General features: G+C 35.8%; 1 protein-coding gene across 6 annotated transcripts in view; it reads right to left on the minus strand.

Moving 5' to 3' along the window:
• Positions 1 to 6,771: 6,771 nt before the first annotated feature.
• Positions 6,772 to 27,837, minus strand: part of Adgb (androglobin) — a 126,404-nt gene continuing 105,338 nt past the window's right edge. For 4 of the 6 annotated variants that reach the window (XM_087193472.1, XM_087193473.1, XM_087193470.1 and 1 more), the window contains 8 exons: positions 27,000 to 27,202; positions 26,382 to 26,493; positions 16,980 to 17,152; positions 13,685 to 13,861; positions 12,869 to 12,974; positions 9,904 to 9,997; positions 9,058 to 9,232; positions 6,772 to 7,149 (listed from right to left, as the gene is read on the minus strand). In XM_087193472.1, coding sequence (XP_087049598.1) covers positions 6,952 to 7,149; positions 9,058 to 9,232; positions 9,904 to 9,997; positions 12,869 to 12,974; positions 13,685 to 13,861; positions 16,980 to 17,152; positions 26,382 to 26,493; positions 27,000 to 27,202 — 1,238 coding nt within the window. In that variant the 3' untranslated portion in view covers positions 6,772 to 6,951. The remainder of the gene's footprint in view (positions 7,150 to 9,057; positions 9,233 to 9,903; positions 9,998 to 12,868; positions 12,975 to 13,684; positions 13,862 to 16,979; positions 17,153 to 26,381; positions 26,494 to 26,999; positions 27,203 to 27,837) is intronic. The other 2 variants (XM_087193471.1, XM_021237967.2) reach the window with 2 other exon arrangements.

Here is a 27,837-nt window from a genome sequence, read left to right on the forward strand (position 1 = left end):
TGCAGCTGACTTGAGTGACAGTGACTCCTCTTCGGGGCCTCCAGCCTCCTGCTGAAGGGCTCTTTCAGAAGGAATGAGTCTGTACAAGTGACCTACAGGGGAGGGCTTTGCATATGGGATCAGATTAATTTCAATATGATTTCTCTTTCCCTTTCAACTTTATTCGGATTGGGACTCATTTCTTTCTGGTAGATCACAGCTGCCTAGGTGTTGCGATTTACTTTTATTTTTGTGGAGATTTTTTCTTTCATCTTCAGGAATTTTTTTTTTGCCACAAAAAGAAAACATTGGAAGTCTATGTCCCTTCTTGATTGTGACTTACCAGTGTTGACAGTTAAGTCCTTAGTGTTGTAGGTCCCAGCCCACCAATACTATATCAAACACTGTTATGCACATAATGCAGCACTGTGATCTAATTTACATAATACTTTTTTATTATTTATACTACTATATATAATATACATCAACACTTTTGCTATATAACCTAAGTGATAAACCCCTTTTAGTTACCTACCAAACTCTGGACTTCGGTTTATATTTCAGTTAACAGTTACAAAGTTGTAATGGTGTCTCTTTTTTTCTTTGTAATGGAATGTGTAAATCAAAGTATATACATTGTGTGGTGTTCCTGTTTCTTGGAATTTCATGAAGATTTACACATGGCATTCAGTGTTCTATATAGATTTACCTACCTTTGTGAAGTCATCTGTTGACCCTCTTCCTTTGAGAGAGCACCAGCCGTGGTGACTGACTCCTGTGTCTGCTCTCCTGCTGGTTCTTCTTGAATTAAGCACAGACTCATCAGCTCAGTTGCTTTATCATGAATAATGTGTGTGACCTTGGCATTCTTCCACAGTTCAGCAAAGTGCTAGCTTCACTGACCAAAAAATTAAGGAAAGAAAATACCATTTGCAAAACTATTCATCTTTTAACAGCCAAAACCAATGTATCTATGGTGCTGCATCTTGCCATTGTACTTCTGAAATCAGATCGAGGTGAAAAAGATCCTTTTCTGAATTACTGTGAGATGCTCACACGTACCCTTCCTGTTGTTCTGTTAGTGTTGAAACCAAGATTATTTATTTGGAATATATACAGCAGTGTTTCTCCACTGTGTTTCATTTGCAAAAGTGGAGAAAAAGCCTTCTCTACCTTTTGCAAATAGTTGATATTCCATATTGGATTCTTGAAGACTTCGATATGGTGAACCTAGAAGTTGTATTTTATCCTTCCATGACTGTGGCCTGAGTTCCCCATCCCCCATCCCTTTTAGAGGAAATGTAGCACACTCTCAGTTAATAAAACACTCACCATTTTTTGAGTGTGTATGTTGAGGCCATCCAAGCTCATAGCAGATTCAGTAACCAGTTTCATGCTGTGTCATTCACACTCACTACTTATATTGCCATGGTGAAAATGTGGAGGAAAAAAGTATCCGTGTGTGTCTGGGAAGCATATACCTTGTACATTTTTTTATGCTCTGATTCTGTAACATTTCTGAGTTTTGTTTTTGTTTTACAGAAGAAAAAAAAGTGATAAAGCAATCAGAAGACCAAGAGGTTTACAACTGATGCTTAAGGCCAACTCACCTTTGCTGGCCAATAGACCTCGATGGCCAAATTAACTTACAACAGTAATAATTTTTTTCAGAAGCCAATTTTTTTTCTGTATGAAACTGCCAATATCATGAATAGAAAGGGAGAACTATAAAGGAGAAGGAAAGTGATGTTCAGTTGTGTTTGTGTTAACCTAAAGGAGCAATTTGGAGATGGGCAAAATCAGCCAAACTCTGGGGACTTTGTGGTGTTGCTTTGGAGGATCTATACTTGCATTTTGCATTCTTCATATGTAATCATATTGCCAAAGACAAACTATTTCATCATTTATAGTAAATAACACTTTTCCCCAGACCTACAAAAAAAAAAAAAAAAAAAAGAAAGAAAATATGTAGGAATATTTTTGGCTGTCCCAATCATGGAAGAGAACCACTGCCAACTGAGTGGCTGAGGGTCAAGGATTTTAGACATCCTTCAATTTTGGAGACAGTCACATAAAAAAATAATTATCTAACCTCTGTATGTTTTAAGTGGCCCACTATTTACAGTTTTTAAAGTAAGTTAACCTCAGAAACTTAACTCTGTAAGATATGTAAAATCAAAGTAATTTTGTACAGTTTTAATGTTCACTGAACATTGAAATCATTGTGTTAAAAGAAAAAAAAAACACATTGTACAGTGGTTGTTGCCTTTGGAAGCTTTCCCAAAGTTGTTTACCACTTTGATCATCAATGGTAATCCCATTCTAAATATCTGAGTCAAGATTACAAACCACCTATAGGCAAATCTGCACTTGGACTTATTTGCATTGTCATAATAGTGCCCAGACATTCATACAAGCACTGGGTTATTTCTAGTGTAGTCACTCCAGGTATTTCTATACCAAGACTTAAAGTATTTTATAACAAAATATTTTTTCCTTTATTTCAAATGTTGAGTTCTAATTTTTATTTATTACAAAATACTTTGTTAAATCTACCACCATGCTATCTCTTTTCCAGTTTTTTACATAATTATTTAACATATTTAGTGAGTACAATGTAATATATATATATTTATATATATATGTAGTGTAATGATTAAAGTATTCGCATTTCCATCTTCTTAAACATTTATCATTTCTTTGTGCTGGGAAACTTCAAACACTTCTCTTCTAGTTTCTTACAAAATATATAATAAACTGGTATAAACTAGTCATCCTGCTATGCTGTAGAACATTAGGACTTATTCCTACCATGTAACTCTACTTCAGTATCCATTGCCAATCTTTCTCTCCCCTCTCTACCCTTCCTAACCTAGTAACCAGTAATGTATTTTCTATCTCTATGATCAGCTCTATTCACTTCCCACATGTGAGTGAGAATATGTAATATTTGTCTTTCTATGCCTAGTTTAACATAGCATTCTCCAGTTCTATATATGTTGCCACAAATGATAAGAATTATTTTTTATAGCTGAGTGGTATTTCATTGTGTATAGTTTTTTCTTCATCTATTCATCTGGTAATAGACTCCAACTGATTCTATATCATGCATATTGTGAGTTGTGTTTCAATGAACACTGGAGTACAGGTATCTCTGCTTATAATTTCATTTCCTCAGTACTGAGGCAGCTGGATCGTTTAGTGCTCTATTTGTAGTTTTGTAAGGAATCTCCATACTGCTTCCTACAACAGCTGTTATACCTATTTATATTCCCACCAATAGTGTACAAGAGTTCTTTCTATCTTCATCAGCATTTATTATTTTTTGTTGTTTGTTTATATCAATTGTAACTGTGGTAAAATAGTATCTTATGGCTATTTTGATTTGCATTTTCCTGATGACTAATAATGTTCAGCATTTTTTCATGTACTTGGCTCTTTGTATGACTTTTTTCATTTTTTAAAAAGTTGTATTACTTGTTTCACTTTTGAGTTCCTTTTATATTCTGGATATGAATGCCTTATCAGATGAACAGTTTGCAAATAGGTTTTTCCATTTTCCATGTTGCCTCTTTTCCCTGTTGTGTTCTTTTCTGTACAAAAGTTTCTTAGTTTGATATGACCCCAATTGTCTATTTTTGCTTTTGTTACCTGTTCTTTTCTTTGCTTTCATCTCTGTCTCTTCTAATCTTCCTCTGGATTAATTACATTATTTTTAGTGTTTCATTCACTAGTGATTTGTTACCTTTGCCTTATTTTTCAGTGACTACTCTGAGGTTAGCAATATATTTCTTTTTGTTGTTGTTCTTTTGGGGGTTTTTTGAGGTCTCACTATGGAGTCCAGGATAGCATCGAACTCACTATGTAGCCCAGGCTAGTCTCAAACTCGCAACAATCCTCTTGCCTCAGCCTTCCAAGTGCTGGTATTGCAGGCATGTACCTGTATATACCTGTATATTACCAGCCAGTAATTACTTGAAATTATCACTGTATTCATTCAAACAATATTCCAGTACTTCATATTTGTTTAGGAATATTTCTTAGTGGACTTTTCTCTCTCCTCCTGAGTGCTTGTCTTCATACATTTTATTTCTGTGTATGTTATAAACCCCATGTAATGCTGTAATTATTTTTTCTTTAAATAGTCCATTTTCTAAAGATTTTACAAGATGTAGCTTTTATATTTGCTTGCTTGTCTTCTTTACTTTTATAGATTCAAATTTCCATCCACTATAATTTTTCTTCTTAAAGTACTAGAGTTTAAGATTTTTTATAGTGAAAGTTTAAACTGATTAATTTAATGTACTTTATTTTTCTAAAAACTATTCTTCTCTATTATTTATGAATACTTTAGTGGGCTTAAAATTCTAGGGTAACTTTTTCATTACTTTTGTTACTTCATATTTTTCAATACTGAAAATATTACTATATTTTCTTCCATCACACATAGTTTCTAATGAGAAGTCTGATGTCATTGTCATTCCTTCTTTGTATATAAAGGCTATTTTTTCCTCTGCATGCCTTTATTCTCTTTATACTTGGCTTCAATTTGATTATGATGTTTATTGGCATGCTTTACTTTATATTTCCTGTGCTTAGAATTGATTTTCTTGGATTGTATATAATTTTCAGCAAGTTTAGAAAAACTTTGGCCATTACTTTTTCAATATCTTTTTATGATCCTTTTAGTTTCTTTCTTGATTTCTAATTATACATATGTAGGTAATTTGATGTTATCCTAAAGCTCAGTGGCTTGCTGTTCAATCATTTGTGGTCTTTTTTCCCACTCTGTGTTCAGCCTGGATGTTTCTACTGTTAAATCTTAAAGTTTTTTCCCTGCAATGTCTAGTCTATTTTTAATCCCACCCAGTATAATCCTCTAGAACTTGCTATCAGTCTTTTCTATCTCTTCCATTTTGTTGCTCTTCTTGTATATTTTTCCCACTATCTTTTTGAATATATGGATTTATTCATTATAACTCTTTTAACAGCTTTATCTACTAATACTGACATTTCTCAGACTGTGTCTATTGAGTAATATTTTTCTTTTTGTATGAGCTATGTTTTCTTATTTTTTTACTTGCCTGGTAAATTTTGACGGGATGGGCAGACATTGTGAGTTTTATAATATTGGTTGCATTTGTTTTGTTTGTTTGGTTAGGTTTTGCATAACACATCTTTGGCTTTGTTCTATGACACAAAGCCATTTTGTGCATGTCTTTAATGGAGCTACAATAGTTATGTGATGATTAAAGAAAGACAATGTTACTATAGAGATATTTGCAATGCTAATTTCTTACTAAGAAAAACACCCTTCTATTTACTTATGCAAAGATTGGTATTTAAAGATAATTGATTGACCTTTTCACTACTTTTAGCTGAGTACATTCTTAAATGATATCACAACTTAAGAGTATAAAGACTTAACATAAAGAGAAAACAAAATATAAAGCTCAATTCTGCAGCATACTTCTTAGAACTGAATAAATGGAATGTGTTAAAACTAAGTAAAAATTTAAAGTAATTAAAAGTTACTGTATTTGTATATACTGAACGTGAAAAATTTTGTATAATTTTCTATAAAGCCATATGGAGTATTAAATTTTGTATACGGTTTTTCTTAAGACTTGAATTCACTTTTGAAGCAGTGTAATAAATATGTGCATGTATGTAAATGCAATATTATGTCATATATATGCAAAATTTAAGACACTCCTACACATTTATAAAATTTTAGTTTCTATATGGTACATAGAAAGTCTCAATAAATTTTTGAAAAGTAAAGAGAATAAAATTAAAATAGAATTCTAAAGGTATGATAATGATGATATCATATTGAATCACCTCAAAACTCCTTTTGAAATATAAATCCAACTGTGATGGCAAAATGCATTGATTTTCTTTGTTTTTTGCTTCATATTTAAAAATTTATTGAAAAGACCAATACCAAGGGTCTTTTCCCCTGTGTTGTCTTCTAGGAATTGTATGGTTTCAGATCTTATATTTGAATCTTTAATCTACTTTGCATTAATTTTTGTATGTGATATGTGACAATAGTCCTATTTCATTATTTTGTATGTAGATATTCAGTTTTCCCAGCATCATTTAATAAAGAGACTTTCCTTTCCCTATTACTTATTCTTGGTACCCTTGTCTAAAATTAGTTGGCTGTGTGTGGGGATCAAATTATATTTAGTAATAAAGATTTATATAAGAAAAGAAAAAACTAAACTCACCTACCAAAGTGAGGCAAATTTAGTTCAAAAAAAAAAAAAAGAAAAGATTATGATCATTTTCATGTGAGACAGCCATGGATTGGTGATATGCTTCTGGAGAAAGTCAATTCCCTGTTATCGCCTCAGTTGATCTTTTACTGTATTTTTCTAAAATTGATGTAAAAGAACTTGTTCTCTCTTAGAGAAAATAGGATGCTGACAGGCACGAAGAGGGACATGTTGGGGTTACATTCTCAGAGTGTGGCTTACAATACTCATCTGTTAGGCTTCTAAGAGTTAACACCACATTAAGTGAGTGGAACCAGAGAAGGCTTTGCCCAATGAAAGAGCTTTATTAAAATGCACCTTCTATAACAATAGCACAATTCTGAAGCATATTTATTAATACTTTAAAACCTTATAATTTGAAACTAAATTTATTTTAAGGACAACAGCTATTTTTCACATTGTTCAATTTTTCAAAGACAAGCCAGTTGGCTCATTGATGACCTTGGTTTACTAGCAATTAAAAATGTAGGTAATTCAGAATGCAACATGGATTTCATTGCAGTCTAAATATTTGGTAGCAATTTTATTGAAGTCAGACCATTTTCAACTCTAATGACTCTAGATGCTAACTTTCTGCAAAAAAAAACCTAACATCAAAATGTAGAAACTATTTCTAAGATAATGAAAATGGCTGTTTTCATTTGGCTTGATATATCCAGTGTTTTCTTCTACAGAAAAGTAGTATTGGTTACTTTTTCTTTTTTTTCTGGTTGGCAGGAACTGGGACCTTCTTTTCTGTCTCTTTCTTTTCTGGCTCTGCCTCCTGAGCTGTCTGTGCCTCCAACTTTAGGTGCTGGGCTTCTAGCACCTTCCTTCTGTACTCTTCTCGGATGTCCAAGATTTTCAGTCGGGCTTCATCTAAGGAGTCCTGGTTCCAAAACAAAACCTTAAAAAATCAGTTCCAATGACAAAGGTTTATGGCCCCAGAAAGGAAAAAAAAAAAGAGCAATATCTTTATCATTTCCTTGTAGCAACACATTCATGAGGGCAATTATTGAATATGATTATTGAGTCCTTTGAAATTGCATGAGACTCTGTGACTTGCTTTAACAAAAGAAATAAAAGTGAGAAAAATGTGCCATTTGGGGGCAGATATAGTAATAGCCAGTGTGCACCTCACTATACTCTCTTCCTCTACCATAATAATCACAGCAGAATTTTCTGTATGGAATTTCCTTTATGGTATCTTAATAAATGTAAAATAAAGGACCCTCTACTGACTGTATTGAACATGTAGCTAAAATGAAACATGCTCTTTTATTGTTTTAAGCCCCAGGCTGGTAAACTAAAGCTTATCAGACACATCTGGCTTACTGTTTTTCTAAATACGGTTTTATTTATTTATGTATAATCCTATCCATTTAAGCATTATCTTTTATTTTGTATTAATAATGGCAAAGGTGAGCAGATGCAACATATGGCCTATAAAAAGATCCCATTTGACTTACAAAGACAAAAGCTTTTACTCTCTGGTATCTTATACAAACTAAGTTTGCCAAATCCTATACTAAGCCACTGTGACGATGTGATTCCTGTTAGCACAGGTTAATATAGTTTATTATGATTGATGTAGTGGTTTTGGCTGCTGAGGGGAGTCCACATCACATGCAAAGATGGAAGTAGGAAGATAACTGAAGGGCTTGGAGCAATATACTGAACGGAGAGCCAGGAGAGTTTCCACTGGGGTGGGGGCAGGGGGACAAACATTGTTAGAAGTGGTTGAACTTTGGAAGTATTTTCAAGATAGAGTTGAGAGCTTTTGATAATGGATTATGAGTGAAGAGTGAGTCAAGGATGTCTCCAAGGTTTCTGTGCTGTGCCATGAAAAGACAGCAATTGCCATTTACTGAGATGGGGAATATTGGTGGTGTGCTATGTTTGTGCTGAGCTGAGAGGGAAGGCAAGAACTCTAGAATTTGAAATTGGAGAGGAGTTTGAGGAGCCATTGGACAAACAAGAAAAGATTGGCATATTCTTCATGTAGGCCAATAATGGAAATGAAAAGAAAAACTCAATATCATTGTGGTTAAAGTGTTTAGACAGTCCTGTAGCTTTTAGCATCAGAGGGGGAGAGGATGGTAATAGGCAAGAGGAAGGAAAAAAAAAAAAAAGCAAATAAATCCTCTTCCTCCACAGTGGAAAGTCATGTGTATACATTTTTTAATTTTTTTCATTTCTGGGATGATACTTCCATTTTTGATTAAGTTTGGTTTTCCACAGTACAGAAATCCTTTTTGGGAGCAGGGTGATGTACAAATGGAACACCTTTATTCTTCTGATAAAGTGGGTAACAATCACCTGGCTGCAAAAAGTTGAGGTGGTATTATAAAATTGTTTTAAAAGTTTAAATTAATGAAACCTAATTATCTCATCCTCCTCCCATTTTCACTTCCAAGTTCTAGCATACGTAGGATGCTGACCCTTTGGGAATTCTGGAGCAAGTTGGGCTGATTCTTAAGTTTCCCTTATGCCAGTAAAGAATTTGTCTTTCCCAAGTCTGCTAATGTAGTCTTCATCTAGTTATCTGTCAAGTTCATACAAAGTTTTATTGTTGTCATCTCTCTCATTTTTCCCATTTTGAGGACTTCCAATATGACATTTTAGAGAAACTTTTAGGGAATAAGTGAAAATGAAATACATATAACCCTCTGGCCATCTTTTCCAAGGAGTTATGAATTGTAGAACTAAATGTTTTAAAAACTTCACTCTATTCAGATATCATATGATTCTGGCTTTTTGTTCATATTACAGAAGAATTTGTTAACTGTGATCACATATGTACTTTTAAACTCACCTGTATTTGTGCATACTTGTTCAGGACCTCATTAAACTGTTCTTTTCTATCAGTTTCTCTGGAGCTAAGGACTCTGGTCCTGTACTGCTGAAACTGATGAATTTCTTCTGCCTTTTCCATTACTTGCTGCTGCTTCAGTTCATCTGTTTGCAGCACAGCCTCATCCTTTGTTTTCCTTAATATAAAATTATCAAAAAAAATACAGAAATCACTTGAGAATTCTATGATAAACTTAAGAAATAAAAAATAAGGTAAAATCATGCCAAAAGTGTGGAAGTCTGAATCCAATCAAACAGAAAAAATAAACTATTAATTTTAAATAGCCTTTGGTCCATTTACTGAATAACTGATGTTTTTGGAAAATATCAGGAAATTTGAATATACCATTTGATGAGGTGGTTGTGAAACTGGTGTCCAAACTTCTGAGAATATTTTGTAGGTTTTCCTTCTGAATTTATGCAGCTAAGCAATTTTGACCATGTTTTCAAACTTATAAATATAAATGAGTAACTATCTCTCTATTGATCCCATTGCCTTGTTCTTAAGAAAATGTGATATAATTAAGTAAGGGCAGCTGGTATGATGAGAATTTTCTGTATCTCAACTTACCTTAATCAGGCTTCAGATTAAAGGTTTACATTACATTTAAATGTTTTATGATTGATTTAATAAAGCATTTGTCAAATTTGAGATGTAAAATCATGAATTTCTAAAAATTTAGACAACCTGAAGATATATTAAGCATGTAATTTCAAATTTTCAGTTGCTTAGCAACTTCCCATTGGCAGTATATCCAAAATTCTATGAACACAGATGTCTGCATTAATCATATTGACTAAAACTTACCGTACATACTGATTTAAGTCCATAAATTCCAGTGCTTTTCTAATAAGTCGTGGAGATGTTTTCAAAAGTGATGGGGATCCTGAATGAGGCCCTGCTTAAAATAAAGAACTAGGCTTTCAAAAAAATAACCAACAATGGTTAACTTACCTGAGGGCATTTCTTCTATAACATGACATGTGCCTTACTGAAAAAGCTTGCATTTTACCAAATCATATGCAAAAGGTCATAAGGCTTGTGAAGGCTTGAAGATATTACTCAGAAGCTTTTCAACCTTTAACCACAGTACCAGCAAAAGCAGCCACTGGTACCTCCCAAAATGATGTGGGCAGCCCAGCAGTGGTGTATCCGGAAGCTATCTCAGGATATCAAAACTTCACACAGAAATAGAGGCTTTTTGGAACTAAGATAAAATGAATGAACATGAGATCTTTGAACTCTGGGGACTGCTATGAAGGTAAACCCTGAAGGAAAAGTCACCCTCTCCCTAACCATGTTGACTGTTGGGCACAGGTGGGGCATTTCTCTCTGAGAAGGGCGTCCTGTGTGTGGGCACTTATTTAAATCTGTTTTAAAGTGCAGTTGAAAAGGGCTCTTCCTTGTGCGATCTTTGTCATTGTGTAAAATCCAACACACCTTCCACATAAAGCAGACATTATTCCCCTATTTCTCAACTGCAGGTGGTTTAATTTGCACTGTATTCTGCTTTGAATAAAAGGTAATAATAAGGTGGTGCTTAAAACCACAGGGAAATGTTAAAAGGGAAATATCAGTAGTGCAAATTTGGTTCCTTAAAAAATATTATTAAAACTGATGCGACCCTAGAGCAAGACTGATTAAGGAAAAAAAGAGGGATGTAACAATTATTCAATAATTTTAACATATAAAATAGACAACTACATTGTGAAATGCAACTTACTATGCCTGACACAGGAAGAAACAGAGCCACTAAACAATGAGACATACAGAGCACATACTCTGGGTCTAAGTAGAAGTGTTTCAGAACAGGCAAAATGAATTGATGGTGGCATATGTCAGATTAATGGTTTCCTTGAGGAAAGAAATGGTTGGGAGAGGGAATGAGGAGGACTTTTGGGATGTCATGTTTTATGTGTTAATCTGAATGATGCTTCCCCAGTATATACATACACAAAAATCAAACAAGCTATACAGTTAATATATATACCCTGACTACATGTGTATCTGATGATAAAATCAGGCACCTCAGAGCCCTGTTCTCAGCTAGAGATTCACTTTGGCCCACTGATCCCAATTTTAGCAAAGAATCCTTACTCTCCCTATCCACAATACACAGTCAAGATCTTCTTCTCCCACCTCTTACAGCTAATTAAGTTCCTTTTCGTTGATCCCTGATAACTAACCAAGTTCATCTTAGTAATTACCCACCTACTTCTTCACCTGCCTTTGAGTATAAATCCCCACTTGTTTCTGTTGTATCTTGAGTAAAATTCTATTTCTCACACTTATCTCAGTAGTCTTGAGTAAAGGCCTTTATTTAATGTGTACAGTGTAATATTTTTTAGATACATTAGCCAAAATTCTAAAACATAAATCTATATCCTAAAGGTGAAGAACTAGGTCCCATTCACCTTTGTCTTCCTAGTATTACACTAGACTTTAATCGTTAGAGGAGTATTTTAGGACTTAGAAATATTTCAAATCTCAATTTTGTTACTTTCTAGATGTATGGCTTTAGGAAGAGTAAGATGACTCTCTGAATTTGGTCTCTTTACCTACAAAATGGAAACAGAAATGTGTGTCTTAGGGTTGTAGTGGGTAAAAGTGAGATAATAAACAAAAAACACTTTACTTAGTCTCCTTCCAGCATAATAGGACTAGGGTGATATTTACTGTTCATACTATTCATTAATTAAGGGACATTATTTCTATAACAATTATTCAGTTACATTCCAAGTGATATAAACATAGAGGAGCATGATCTGCTATGTGAATCCCTTCTTCCCCCTTAGAAGCCCTGAGTAGTGATAGATGGAAGCAGCAAAGTGGTGGGAAGAGACACTGGGGCCATGGAAGGCCCTATCTGCATAGTGGTTGTGAACTTAGAAATAGTACTGATGCTCCTGGACCTGTGTCCTTACTGATGAATTAGAAACAATATTGTATATCTCAGTGGGTTGATATGAGTTGGCCCATATGAGCAAGTTCTGCATCCACAGATTCAACCAACTATGGATCAAAATATTCAATAAAAGAAATATTATGTTGTCCTGTACTATGTAGCTGATACTACAGTGGTTGTGTCTATGCTGAACATGTACAGTTTTTTCTTTATATTAATCATTAAGTAATATAGAATAAAACCTATTAAATTTGTATTTACATTGCATTAAGTATTATAAATATTCTATAGATGATCTAAAGTATACAAGAGAATGTACATAAGTTATATGCAAATCTTTCAACATTTTATACAAGTGGCTCATGGATTCTGGTATCTGTAAAAGGTCCTAGAACAAATCTCTTATGAATAATGAGGGCCAATTATAGTTAAAATAATGCACACCACCAAGGCCAAACAGTCACTTAATAAATGCAGTTAATTTTATTATGATTCTTCTTGTTATTTGTTGTTTATTGCTATTATTATTAAAGGTAACAGATTAATAGTAATATGCCTGCCTTCAAGTTCCATACTGCTACCTTTAACTAGGGTACACTCTTATCTCTGGTTTCACCTTTTCCTAAATGAAGAAATCATACCCACCTGGGGGGAGGAGAAGTAGGAATGAAATGAGAAAATGAGTGAAAATCATTTGATAAACTGCTTGTATGCTGATCTGAAACTGCATGACTTTTCACAATCCTAAAGACTAGAAATTCAGAAATGTTTCTTTTACCAAGCATGACACACTGACTATTTTGGATGAGGTCCAAGTAGCACCTGCATGCTTGGAGGCATTGGTGGGAGGTGGGGGGACCCACTGACCTTCTTCTGCGGGTTTAGCTGGGCTTTCGCTCACAGTCACACTCTCGGGAGCAACAAATGGTTTCTTAAATAACTGGCTGAGGTACCGCAGCCGAGCCTGAGAGGCCTGGAGGACAAACATGAGATCTTTGAAAATCACCAACCAGTACATCAACAAGTGAACAGTACACAAATAAAACAGGAAAGCATGAACTGAGTAGCACACTTAGAGCCAGCTTAGCTCTAAACTCATATTCTGAGCTATCAATGATTTTGACAGTTATTTTTTTAAACAACTAAAATTACTCTGCTGGGCATGCTATCTTCAATCAAGCTGCTTCTGAATCTTTTTCATCTGCCTTAACTACCCCGAGTGAGGACATGAAACATATGGGTAATGACAGCATTTCACTATGGCAAAGATCCTTACATCAAATATAGGAGGGAAAGACAAGGTGTGAATATACCACAAGGGGGTAGCACATGCTTTTTTAATTGATCTAACACTGTTCAAGCACTACAGGTAAGCACACGTTAAACACTTTTATGCTTTCTTACTTGAGGGTATCAAGGGCAGATGTGGATATAGCCCTAGTTATGTGAAGAAAGAAACTCATAATTTGAACCTGTAAGTGGCACCATTATGTGCTTTATTTTCATAAGGATAATATTTAAAATGTGTCCAAAAGTGATCTTAACATGTAGTAAATCGCTGTCTGATAAAATTCAAGACACCATTCATAAAGGAAAGGTTCTGTGGTTTCACCAAGATGGCTCTTCCTTTAGACCATGTCAAATGATGTAAAATACAAAATGACAGCTTTTCGGACAGGTGACCTTGATTACTCTTCCTGGTTCATTCTTCTCCCAGGCTTCCTTCATGGCTCGGATTTCATCTGCTCGTTCTGTATCTTTTTTTACTTCAAAGAATTCTGATTCATTATGTTCAGAGAACAATCTCAAAATCCAGTAGGGCTTGTTTGGATCTTCTGGTTGAGTGTGAACAATCGACATCTGACAAGATAAAAAATACAAACTTTTGGGTCAAATGTTTTCCTCCTTTCAAACTGGCCTAGTTTTTACCCTCTGATCTATAATTTCACTATTAGGTTTTTAACCAAGAAAAAGGAAAGCATAATTCACTGAAGACTTGTACAAGAATGTTCATTGCAGTCTTACTCATAACAATAGCAAAGGAAACACCATAAATATTTAAAAACTATTGAGTGGATAAACAAATTATAAGAGTCATAAAACCAGGTACTACTTAATATTAAACAGTGATAATCTACTGATATACACCACAGTGTGAATGAATCTCACAGGCAGACATTTACTGAGATGAAGTTGAGCACACAAGAATATATACCTTATGTTTCATTTATCTGAAGTTCCAGAATATGCAAAACTAATCTATGATGATTGAAAGCAAATTGATGGTTTCCAGGAAGTGAGATATATGGATGACAGAATTGAGTACAATGAGTTTATGGCTGTGAACTATAATCTATACCTTGATGGGTGTGGATTACATTGTGAATGCATGTGTCAAAAGTCATCAAATTGTATGATTAAGACTTATGCATATTACTCTATGTGAACCTTTCTTAAAAATTGTACACAATGATATCTAAATTATACTTATGCCGGCTCATAACTTTTCTTCACAAAAATTAGAGCAGGATAGTTGATAGGCCAGGATGTACATACTTGCTATATATCTATTATGAAAGTGAATAAGAATTTAGTGCCTGGGCCGGGGATTTAGCTCAGTGGTTCCAGCGCCTGCCTCAAAAGCGCAAGGTCCCGAGTTCAATCTTCGGTACCAAAAAAAAACAAAAAAGAATTTAGTGTCTGATTTGGTTTAATTGTGAAGTGTTTAGAGAATGACTCGTGTATAGAGGGCTTGATCCCCAAGCCAGCAATGTTCAGAGTGGGGCCTAGAGAGGTAACTGGATCATGAGGGCACTGACCTCAACAATGAATTAACAGGTGAATCCACTAATGATCCCATTAATCCACTGATAGATTACTCCTTTGAGGGTATATCTATCCGGTCACACCAGTGCCTTCCTGGCTGCCATCAGGCAAGCAGCCCTCCTCCACCAGGCCTTTCTGTCAGGGTATTCTGCTACACCACAGGCCTAAAGCAATAGAGCCAGCTGACCATGGAGTGAAACCTCTGAAACTGCAAAACAAAATAAACCTCTTCTCCTTTAAGTTGTGTATGTCATGGATTTGACCACAGTGGCAAACGGCTGACTAAAACAATGTGTCATAGGATCATTTGCATGGACCATAGACTGGAAGCAGTTGATACAGTGTTAACAGTTTCTACATAGGTGAGGATCATTGGTGTCAATCAAGTAGGCAAGAGAGGTTTTAATTCACCAAGTAGCTTTTCTGCCACTTTCTCTCCCTCCTGTCCTTCTGGAGTTCCACTATATATGTGTGCTTGTGTCCCACAAGTCCCTGAGGTTTTGTTCCTTGTCTTCATTTTTTATTCTCCCACTTGATAACCTCAAACTATCTCCAAAATGGGGAGTAGGTTTTTCACAATGAACTAGCTTGTAAGCAGTCTTGTAAATAAGATCTTCCAGGAGTCACCAGACAATTAAAATAGTAAAACTGACGTGGACGCATAGCACTGTGCATAAGGTCAAGACTATGTTAATTATCGATGTCAAATAATGTAGTTGGGGAGTGACAGATCAATGCAGCCACTGAAGAAAGTTTTCACTTGTGGTTTCGTTTCAATGTTACCAAAAATACCTTGCTTTCTACAATACTCCCCTTGTATTCTATGAGAGCTGATGCTCACAATTGGAAATTCTTTTAGTTCTTACTTTAAAAACAATGAATTCGTTTTATCACCTTTCAAATGGCTTGATAAATGAGTTCATCAGAAACTTTTCTAGGCTCGAGTTTTGATTGAAGAAGGGAGCACTATGAAGGCACTAAAAGAATGCCAAATGTCTTGTACAAATCTATGGATAAGGTTAAGCTTATTTACTTCATGATACTTCCAAAGGCAGAGCCGGCTAAGAAATACAATCTTTAAAAAGTAAACGGATAGGATTTTTCTTTCCAGGAGTCTGAGACAGCTCTTCCACTTATTTGCTACTTTTCCTTGTTAATTGTCCATATTACTAGTGATACCAATATCTGACTTAGTTATTCTTGCTGGAAACCTGGCAGATATACTTAGATTTTTCTTGTTCTTTAAATCCTACCCCTGTTTTTTTTTCCTGTGCATCTGATCTCTCCTTCCTTTCTTTTGACCTGTTCCCGGCACATTCTTTTGTTTGGACCACTGAAGCACTTTCTGGAATGGTTTCCCCAACTCCATCTCTAGTTTTACCTCCTTTGAATCCATGGGGAACCTGAAATGAAAATCTGATCATGTCAATACACTTCTTAAATCACCCTATTTCCAGTTCTGCTTAACCAAGGCAATGATCACCTGTGGTAGACAGATTTTCATCCTCATAGGCATTTTGTTTAAATGCAGCCCTTTTTAAGTAACTTGAATTTAAGTGTCACTAGGCTTGTTTTACACTGCTCCTGAGCCTCCATCCTTGGAATGACCTGACTTTCCCTAAAGTTGCTTAGAACCAGGACCTCAGGGCTGGAGACAGAGCCCCAAACCCTCTAATGAGTTTTGAAGGCTTTCTTCCATCTCTCACTTACCCCTCCATCTTCATTTCTAAAAAAAAAACAATCACTTTGATTTTGCCTCACCATATCTTTGCTCATTGATTCAATTCAGGGCTCAGTTCCTCCAGGAAGAGTACAGATTAGTTAACTGTCCTTTCCATCCATTCAATGTCTAACATTAAAATTCTACTGCAATGAGAGTGCTTTGAGGGTAGGGAGTGTAGCATATTAATTTTAAAAGCACAAAGTTCCAAGATGTCCTGAACTAATGGTTCAGTTAATGCTTTTTAGTACTAAACTAGGTAAGGGAATTTAGGAAAAGTGTTCAAGGATCTCCCTCAAGATATCTAGATTGTTGCTGGAATCAGGGAGATAGAAATTTTCACAACTTCTTGTCCTCAGGAGAAATGGTCAAGCAGGAACCCAGTGAACCTAAATTCATTAAGTGATTCCAATAGGAACATGTCACACCCACCTGAGGCTCAAAGCGAGATGCTTGTTTTTCCTGGGCTGTCTTTGCTTTCTCAGAAGACTTTTCGTTGCCTTTCCTTATTGTTTTGGAAGTTCCTGAAGATTTTTGCCCCTCACTAGTAATTTGAGAATCTGGGCTTCCCACAATAATCAATTCCTCATGTTTTTCCCCATGAACTACAGAAACATAAAAATGGAAACAAGTGAGTCACGATATGACAATAAAATTATTCTATGTAGGTCAAGGGTAGCAGGTTAGAGGGGAAAATGGTTAATTTAAAGAGTTTAGAATTTTCTTATTCTTTACACAATGCTTGCACAGAACTTAAGAGTCTGTGTGCCCCTCACTGCTTCTCCACTGTCACTCAGTAAAGTCCAAGTCCCAGAGATCTCAATGCCCACAGAAGATGGGGTTAACCACATTTGAGGCCCACTGTGGCTGATGCTGGTTAAAAGAACCTCACAAAAACTGAGGTAGAAGAAGTAATTTTTTTCACTATGCTTTCCATATAATTCTGCTACTGGTAATGCTGCGTTTGCTGTATCACAGCAGTTCATGATTTTGTGACTGTGCAAATTACCCAGAAAATTCTGTAAAATGAAGGCCTCAAGACCAACTGCCATAATTTCCAAATCCATGATCTGATTGAGGTCCAAGAATCCACATTTTTTAAAAGTTGCCTCCTATGATTCTAATTTAAGTGTCCCTTGGATCTGACTTTGAGAAACATTGCTGCAAGAAGTTTACATGGGTCTCTCTTTTGTTAGATGCAAATGCTACAAAAGGATGGGCTGAAAGGAAGCATATCAATGGCTTAGAATTCAGAGAAACTGAAGGTACCTTCTTAAGAGTGGTTCTTAAGCTTTAGCCTGAATTGAATTTCTAGAGGGGTTTATTATGAAGCAGACTTAAGGGCACCACCCCTAAAGTTTCTGATTTGGTAGGTCTTCAGTAGGGCTTCCATATTTGTATTTCCTACCAGTTCCCAGGTGATGCTGAGGTCCTGGTACAATTTTTGAGAATCATTGTTTTACATTTTGGAGGGTATAATTGCCTTTCCCAAAAATGAATAACTTCTGCCTATGCTTATAGTTTAAATCTGTCTCCTACAGTTCATGCAATGAAAATTTCTTTTCTTAATTCATTAATTTTATTGGTACATTTTAGGTACACAAAATGTTGACATTCATTATTGGGAATTTATACCTTTACATAATCTATCTTGGTTCTTATCTTTTTCCCCATTCCCCTGCCCTCCCTTCAACCCCTCCATCCCTCCCTGTTTACAAAGACTTTGTTTCCATTTTTTCCTTTTCTCATATTAATTCCCTTCCCTTCTTTCCTTTTCCCTACCCGTCCCACTTCCCCTTCCCCTTTGGACCTTTTCTTCCTAATTACATTATCTATTATACATTTTAATCCTTATTTACACTTTCAGTTTCTCACACTAGACAAACTATTCAGTATTTACATGTGTGTCCTATTTATTTCACTTAAGAGTATGGCCTCAATGTGCATCCATTTAGCTATAAATGTCTCTATAGTTTCTCGATCTTTATGGCTAAGTAATACTCCATTTTATTAAAAAAAATTTCTTTATCTAGTCTCCAGTTGATGGCCAATTGGGTTGTTTCCAAGTTTTAGCTATTACAAACTGTGCCACTATGAACATGGGTGCACATATATCATTGTGGTATGATTCTTTTAATTCTTTTGGGAAGATGCCCAGCAGGGGAATAGCTGGGTCAAATGGGACCTCTAATCCTAGTTTTTTGAGATATCACCATACTGATTTCCACAGTAGTTGCACCAGTCTACACTCCCACCAACAAAGGAGAAGTGTTGCTTTTTCCCCACAGCCCCACCAGCATTTGTTATTGGTTGATTTCTTGATAGCAGCCATTCTTTCTAGGGTGAGGTGGAATTTCAGGGTTGTTTTCATTTGCATCTCTTGAATGACCAGTGATGTTGAACATTTTTTCATATTTTTATTTGCTATTTCTATTTCTTTGTCTGAGAAATGTCTGTTCATTTCAGATCCCCATTTTTGGATTGGGTCTTTAAATTTAGGAGGTCTGATTTCTTTAAGTTCTTTATATTTTCTAGATAGTAGACATTTGTCTGAGGAACAGCTGGTAAAAAATTTTTCCCACATTGTGGGTTGTCTCTTCATGCTGTTAATGGTTTCTCTTGCTGTGCAGAAGCTTTTTAATAAGATGAGATCCCACTTGTTGATTGTTTGTGCTAGTTCATGGGAAACTGAGGTTTTGTTCATGAAATATTTTCCTACACCAATGTCTTCAAGGGTTCCACCTAACCTCTCTTCCAGCCAGTTTAGTGTTTCTGTTTTAATATTTAGATCTTTAATCCATTTTTATTTTAGTGCATGGTGAGAGATATAGGTCTAGTTTTAATCTTTGGCAAGCTGAAATCCAAATTTTCCAGCACTTTTTTTTTTGCCAGTACCAGGGATTGAACTCAGGAACTTGTGCTTGTGAGGCAGGCACAGTGCCACTGAGCTAAATCCCAGGCCCTCCAGCACCATTTATTAAAGAGGTTTACTTTCCTCCAGTGAGGATGTTTGACTCGTTTGTCAAAGATGAGGTGGCTGAGTATGTCCAGAATTGTTTCTGCATCTTCTTCTAATAGATTCCACTGATCCTCAGGTCTGTTTCTTTGCCAGTACCATGCTGCTTTTATCATAGTAGCTTTGTACTATAGTTTCAAGTTGGGGATTGTGATACCCCCTACCTTGTCTTTGTTGCCTAGACTTGCTTTTGCTATTTTAGGTCTCTTCTTGTCCAAAATGAATTTTTGAATTGTTTTCTCAGGCTCTGTGAAGTATGCTGTTCAAATTTCAATTGAGATTGCATTGAATCTATATAGCAACTTGGAAGTATGGCCATTTTCACTATATTGGTTCTTCCTACCCAGGAGCAAGGGACGTCTTTCAATTTTCTGATATCATCTTCAATCTCTTTCTTCAGAGTGCTGTAGTTTTCAGAGTAGAGGTCTTTTACTTCCTTCATTAGATTGATTCCTAGGTATTTCATTTTTTTGGATGCTATTGTGAAAGTTGTTTCTCCTTTCTCTCTCAGTGAATCTATTGTTCATGTACAGGAAGGTTATTGATTTTTATGTGCTGACCTTGTATCTATCCAGCTACTCTGCTGAATTTGGTTAGTAAGTCTAAAAGACTTTTGGTGGAGTTTTTGGGGTTTTCTATATAGAGTATCATGTCATCTGCAAATAATGACATTTTAAATTCTTCATTTCCTATTGTTATTCCTGTGTATTACATTTATTGATTTGCATATGTTGAACCATTCCTGCATCCCTGGGATGAATCCCACTTGGTCAGGTAGTATGATCCTGCTTTTTTTTTTTGGTTCCTGTCATATGGAGTATTGTTTTCCACCCTTTAACTTTCAGCCTCTGAGTTTCTTTTTGAATTAAGTTTGTTTCTTGTATGGAGCATATTGTTGGATCTTGCTTCTTGACCCATTCTGCCAGTCTATTTCTTTTGAATGGTGAATTGAGACCATTAACATTGATGTTTATAACCGATATATATTGACTTATCCTTGTCATGACCTTTTCCTGTTGTTGGATTGTCTCCCTTTGCATTTAATGTCTTGTCTTGCCTGATGTATTCATTCTGTGGGGCTTCTGGGCTTGCAATTCTCACTGTCTTTTCATAGAATATTGTTTAAAATTTTTTGGAATGTTGGTTTGGTATTCATGAAGTTCCTCATGTGTTCTTTGTCATGATAGTTTCTTATTTCTCCATCAATTTTGAAAGATTGTTTTGCAGGGTACATCAATCTGGGTTGGAGGTTGTTTTCTTTTAGGGCTTGAAATACTTCATTCCAGGCTCTTATTGACTTGAGAGTTTTTGTTGGGAAGTCTACTGTGATTCTGATGGGCTTTCCTTTGTATGTATTTTCTCTAACTGCTTGTAGAATTTTATTTTTCTGTTGGGTTTCTGGAATCTTGACTACTATATGCATAGGTGTAGATTTTTTTTTGATCATGGCTAGTTTGAGTCCTATATGCCTCACTTATCTGTATATCAAATTCTTTTCCCCTGCTTGGGAAATTTTCTGCCATTACTTCCGTGAACAGATTTTTTTATGTCATCTGCACCCTCTCCTGTTTCTTCGTTGATTCTGATCAGTCTTATGTTATTCTTCTTTGCATCATCTAGCAGCTGTTGGATTGATTTCTTGTGATCCATTACTATTTTAAAGAAATTTTTCTTTTCCTGGTCACTAATTGCAATCCCCTCTTTTGTATCTAAAATTCTGTCCTCACATTGGCTCATTCTGATGCATAAACGTTCAATGGAGTTTTTAGTCTCCTGGATATCTGTTTGCATCTGTTTTATGGATTACATTTATTTCCTGAGCTCGGATTCCATCATGTTCCTTGGCTCCTCTATTTTTTTATATATGTCTGCTCTAGAGTTTTTAATCATGTCTTTCACCATGGACACAATCTCTGTTGTTATCTAACAAATTATTTCTAATTTTATTTTTTCCAGATCCTCTCATTGCCAGTTTAGGGAGTCCAGATGGTTGAGTATCAAATTGTTACATCTTGTTGCCCCTTGGGGTTGCCGTAGGTGATCTTGAAGTCTGGTTTTGAGTCTTGTTTACATGTCTTTTCATTTCAAGAGATGCAGCCTGTTGCACCTTTGTGGATGGAGGCAACTCTTTGCTGGCCCACTTGGCTTCAATTCCCAGAAAGCCTCAGAGAGGGCTTCTCTCTGCTGCTCACTACTGCACCAACTCCTGGGTTCAGAATGGTGGCCTTCTGGATTCCTGTGCTGCACTGTTGTCCAGGTAGGGTTCTGTCTGAGGCCTGTGCACACTTAGGATGGTATCTGGGCATGCCTCTTGATGGGACCTGCCCACTTGTGTAGCTATTATCTGAGAGGGCCTTTGGCTCGGGGCTGTGCACCCAAGTCACTCCTGTCTGAGCATGCTTCTGGCTTGGGTAGCACACACTTACCAATGGTATCTTGGTGGGCCTCTTACTGTTGCCTGCACACCTGTGCAGCTGTTTTCCAGGTAGGCCTTTGGCTCCAGCCTGTGCACCCAAGCTGCTGGTGTCTGGGTGGGCCCTGGCTGGAGCCTGGGGACCCATGCTGCTGTTACCAATGCAGACTTCTGGCTGGGGTCTGTGTGCACTTACCAATGGTATCTGGGCAGGCCTCTGGCTGGGGTCTGTGTGCCTGTGCACCTGTTTTCCAGGCAGTCCTTTAGCTTGGGCCTATACACCCAAGCCGCTGGTGTTACGGCTGGCCTCAGGCTGTGGCCTGTGTGCCAGTACAGTTATTTTCCAGGCGGCTCATGCATTGAAACTTTAATACCCAATGCAACAATTGTGCAAGTTGGGACTTGGAGCAGATGACTGGGTCATTAAAGATTGCATCCATGAATGGATTAATGCCATTATTGTGGGAGTGGGTTCATTATCAAAGGAGAGAGTTTCTCCCTCTTGCCCATCCATTGCCTTGTGCCATGTTATTATAAAGCAAGAAGACCCTCACTAAATGGTGACACTCTCATCATAGATATTTTGTTCTCCAGAATCGTGAGTCAATAAATTCCTTTTCACTACAAATTACCCAATCTATTGGGTAGTCTGTTGGAGCAGCATGAAATGGACTAAGAAACTTATTTTTTATTAGCTTTTTTTTCCTGACAACTAAATACCCAGATGTCCAGGGATAAATAATATTTGTTGAATCCCTACTGTGTTTCCTCTTTTGGTTCTCAAAATATTCCAGCAGGGCAGATTCAAAGAAGTTATGTAACTTACTGGTGAGAGTTGAATCAGCATTCAATGCAAGTTCAAAAAATTTACCAGTCCTTTTCTAAATTAATGTCTCATAAGTCACCTCATAAGCAAAGTAAAATAGTAATTTAAGGGGTGAAGATCTATTTCATCAATTGCTTGGTGCCCAGATATTACATTCTTTCAAGTTGGAAAGAGATCACTCTACAAGATTGCCAAGGGAGTATGGGTGCCACCCTTTTAATGGGAGCAATTTGTCCTTCTACCAGCAACCCAAGCTGCTGAGAAGTGTTGTGCTAGGGGAAAAAAAATCTTTGGTCAAATAAACAAATAACTTGGCAGTGAATCCTGGTTCATCCACAGGATAGGTTAACTCTGTCAGGTTTATTACATTCTTTGAACCTGTTTCCCCTCTGTATAATGAAGATACAAACCTCAGGCCCACAAGGCTTAAAAGAGTCAATATAAAGCATTTATTATAGGATCCTACCTAGCATCATACACCCTTGGTTTCTACAATGTTTGATAAATGTCAGTGGAAACTGAATCTCAAATTGCTCCTGAAGTATTTCTGGGGCTCTCTTTTCTTACTGCCCATAGTTGTTAGTGTTTGAGTCATAAATTTAGGTGTATTCAAGTCCACCGGCAGAAACATATGATAATACTCAAGTTAACATGCACAAATCACCTACCTTGGTATCCAGCACACAGTGGGTTTGTGCCATCCACTTCTCTTATGTTATTAATATAGAAATAAAATAATTTCCATATTCATTAGTGATATAACATACAGTAAAACTTTCTTCCATGAATATTAAATTATTTGAAGTCCAGAATATCATTATATACCTCATTTTAAGTCCCTAATTTCACATCTAGTATAATGTTGAATCCATAAGCAGTGCTCATCATCGGATTATTTAGTATGCAAAGCTTTCAAGAAATCTGTATGTGTTGGCAGCACATATCACAATAAAATGAAAGAAAAAAATCCTACTGACTCAAAATCATGAAAAATGTAACCCCCACATTGGATATGCATGTGCTTAGAAGACCTCAAGAGGAAATAATCTTTGGAATAAATTGATACATCTCTTGCAGAAAGGAAATGCTCAGTGAGAGTCTGTTGATGAAATGGGCTTAAAAGCCTTTCATGTTATACATTTATGTCTCTTATATTATCCTATATGTATACAGAATAAAGCAGATGGAAATCTTCAGTAGATAATAAAACAAAATTATAGAAATGAAATTTTTCTTTAGTGATTAAAATTCGGTGCTCTGATTTATATATTCAGGAATTAAATCTTGCTGGGATCTGAACATTCACATTAATTTCTTCTCCAATGGTAGAGAAAGCCAGAGCCAGTTGCCAGTGCAACCAGGATGAGGGAACCAACATGCAGCCTGAGATGTGACCTGCAAGGTGTTTCTGGCTTCCACTGACAATCATTCATAGAAAAACTGTGTTCTTTGTTCGGTCAGCAAGAATACTAGATCAAAGTTTTGCCTGTTATGTAATTTAGGTATTTACAGTGGTGCTGTGGGCTGTGGTTATGAGAGGGGAGGTTGAACTAGAATGAAGAGATATTTCAGCAAAATTCATATTCCATGACATTACCTAGGGAATGTGTGATAAGGTGTACATATATCATTATTAAGCAGTTAGACAACCACTTGTTCAAAAACAAATTTGTGAGCACCTAACCACCTGGGAGTTACACATGTAACCCATGCGAACAGCACTGAGGCAGCCACTGTGCACCACCACTTCTCCTTCATGTCAGTATTCTAGACAGTGATAAAAGAGCACAGCACTTTCTCACTGAACCAGAATCTTGTCAACAGGAAGCCCTGGGGATTGAAACATACTGGCTGTCACCAGCATGGCATATTCATGTAAGAATCATTCAATGAACATTTCCCAACATCTCCTGTTGGTTCTGCAGATGCAAACAGGAGGGTGAGGGAGACAGAGACGCTCTCCCCAGGAGGGAGCAGCAGAGGAGGCCAGCAAGCTTGGGTTTTTCACACAGTGATGCATTGCTATGGAGGCACTTCAACATGCTGGGAAGAAGTGGGGACTCGTGGTGTTATATTTATTTTTATAATTTTCCTTTGGTTATTATTATCCATGCTAGAATCTGTATCTTTTAATCAAGCTTAAACCCAGCAATATAATGGTTTTTGTCATACCTCTGCATAAACAGATCTTTATTAATTCTTTCCTGTTAGGGCAACAAAACACCTGAACAGAGTTTTTGACAATTAGCAGCTCAGATGTATTCTTTCATTCATTTACTCAACAAATATTATGGACTGTTGACTGTGTGGATAGGATCTAACTAGCAATGATGTAAGGCATCAAAAAGGCAAGAAAGGACAAAACTCCCTGTACTCCAGGGATGCATTCAAATAGGGGAATACAGACACTGTATAAGTAAAATTCTGCAGTCTCCATTATCTTCAGAGAACATGCTCTAGGCATCCCCTATCAAGCTCTTGGACCAAGTTAGTACTGAAGTCTATATATATTATGTTCATACCCATACATGCATACCTATGGCAATGTTTAACAAATTAGGTACAGTAAAATTTTTTTTAAATAACTAGTAACAAAATAGAATAATTCTAACCATAGAGAATGATCAAAGTTATGTGAATGCAGTCTCTCATCTCAGTTCCTTACGGCACTACAGAAATATTTTCTGATTGCGGTTAGAAATGAATAACTAAAACCACAGAAAGTGAAAACATGGCAAAGGGGCAATTACTGTATATTATTTATTAAAGGATGATTAAAACTGAGAGTTAATACCTTTGCACATGTATGATACACATACATTAAATATTCTGGAAAATGTAAAAGCAGGCTTTCATGATGGCTACCACAGAGTATTTGGACTAAGGCTTATGGGGCCAGGGCTTTTAGTTTTTATATTATGCCCTTTTGAATTATGTGCTTTATTTTGTTTTTTTAATGTTATATATTATTTATGTGATTAGACAATGTTGCATAAGTTTCTGAAAGAACAAGTAGAAAACACATATTCCTCCACATTTGATTATCATATAGTATAATGTGATATAATGCTTAGGGATAGAGACTGTTTGAAATTCCCTTTGACTCTCCTTTTCAAAAGCACCAAGCTATCATTTCCTACTCCAGAAGATTGAGAATAGTTTATATTTTGGAAAAATAAAAAGAGTCATCTTTAAATAGGAGATTCTCCATCTAGAATTGAAGGATTTGTTAAATATTTGTAAAAGCTTATCTTTTTTGTTATATTTTCTCCACTATGGACAGAAAAAATTTTATAAATAGAAAAGTTTCTTTGAAACAGTTTCTTGAAATTTCCAAAAGGATAACCAATGTGTAATTTTTGCTGACTAGAAAAAAATGTTTGAATTAAGTTTTAATAATCATACATCAATGTTTTCTATAAATCAGGCAGTAAACATATAATCATATAATCAACACAAGAAATGTGACAAGATATGGAATATCAATCATAAAAATATTTTAAATCATTGTGTGATCAATTTATTTTTAATATTTATATAAAATATAAAGTGTATTTATAAACACTTAGGGTGACGTACCTTTTATATCTTTTTTCTCTAAGTCTTTCAGTGCTTGAACAAATATCAACTGACTTTCAGTGAGAGGCCAACTGTTATACAGCACCAAACACTGTATGATATACTTGTAGTCCTGTGAAACAAAATGTAGTGTTCAAGAACAAACAATAAAAATAGACACAGTAGGTGCCCAATATAATTATGCTAAGCACCTAGACAATATCAGATGTTTTCAAAAATTCTGTAACACAACTGTCTATAAAAGTTAATATCATCACATCCCTACCAACACCTTCCATTGTCTAAATTTCTAATTTTTGTCAGTCCATAAGTACAAGGTGATATCTCCTTACGATTGTATTTTTGCATTTCTCATATTATTAAAGAGGTTGGGTATTTTTTCAGATAAGATAATTGCATCTACATTAGAGGATTAGCATACAGATTAAATTTACCATATATTTAAAGATACTGACATAGAGAAATTGTTCATAAATATCTTACTCTTTAATTCTGAGTATCATTATGATGGATTGCCCACAGGAAGTACTACACATTGACAACTTTTAGAAAGAAGATTATTTTATGGTAGGTTTTTATGAACAGTCCAATTGAGCTATTCTTCTAATGCTACTATACCTGCTGTGGTGTGTTAGAATTCTCTTCCGCAATGGAGGGTACACTGATAACTTCCTCCTCCAACAGAGGCATGGCAATGTCCACTAGCCCACTTCCACGTCTACTCTTATAGGCCTTCTGACTACCCTGGGAAGATTTCTTCTTAGCATACATTTCTGACTCTTTCTTGGATGGACTATGATATGGAAGAACTTTCTTGTTAGCTGAATAAGGGAAATATTAAATTAGTGTATGTGACAGGCATATTTATTAGTGACTAAATTAGTTAGATCCCTTTATAATACACTAAAAGGAATAGGTTTATTTTAACAAGATTAAAAAACTACAACATCATCACTGAATCCTTTGGAATATTCTGGTTTGAAAGAAATCTACTATAAAGTACAGGACCTACACAGAACAGTGCATATTCTGAAAAACAACCATTCATGGACAAGAGAATATGCAACACTTAACACCACAAGCCATGCACCTGATTTTCTCAGTGCTTAACATCATGTGTGTATTTCATCACATTTATCAAAGGATTTACTTTAATTTTAATTTATATATATAATCTTTAATTAAAAGGTACTATAAGCACAATTTGGATGAATAAAATAGAAATATGTTGAATATTATTAATTAATTTACCAAATATCTATGGAGATAACATAAGTGAATGACACAGGAAATTCCAATTCCAGCCAGGACAGAGTCATGGGCACTGGACATATTCTTCCACCAAAACATTATAAAGTTAGACAAAATGTGTAAAGCAAGTGTCATTTGTATACTATATAGTCCAGGATTATGATTCTTGAAAGTCAGGAAATATGCAAGGTAATTTCTTCACTGT

This window comes from Heterocephalus glaber, unplaced genomic scaffold (genome assembly GCF_053883595.1).
Source record: "Heterocephalus glaber isolate CG9 unplaced genomic scaffold, H.glaber_assembly_v1.0 deba00001593, whole genome shotgun sequence".
NCBI lineage: Eukaryota > Metazoa > Chordata > Mammalia > Rodentia > Bathyergidae > Heterocephalus > Heterocephalus glaber.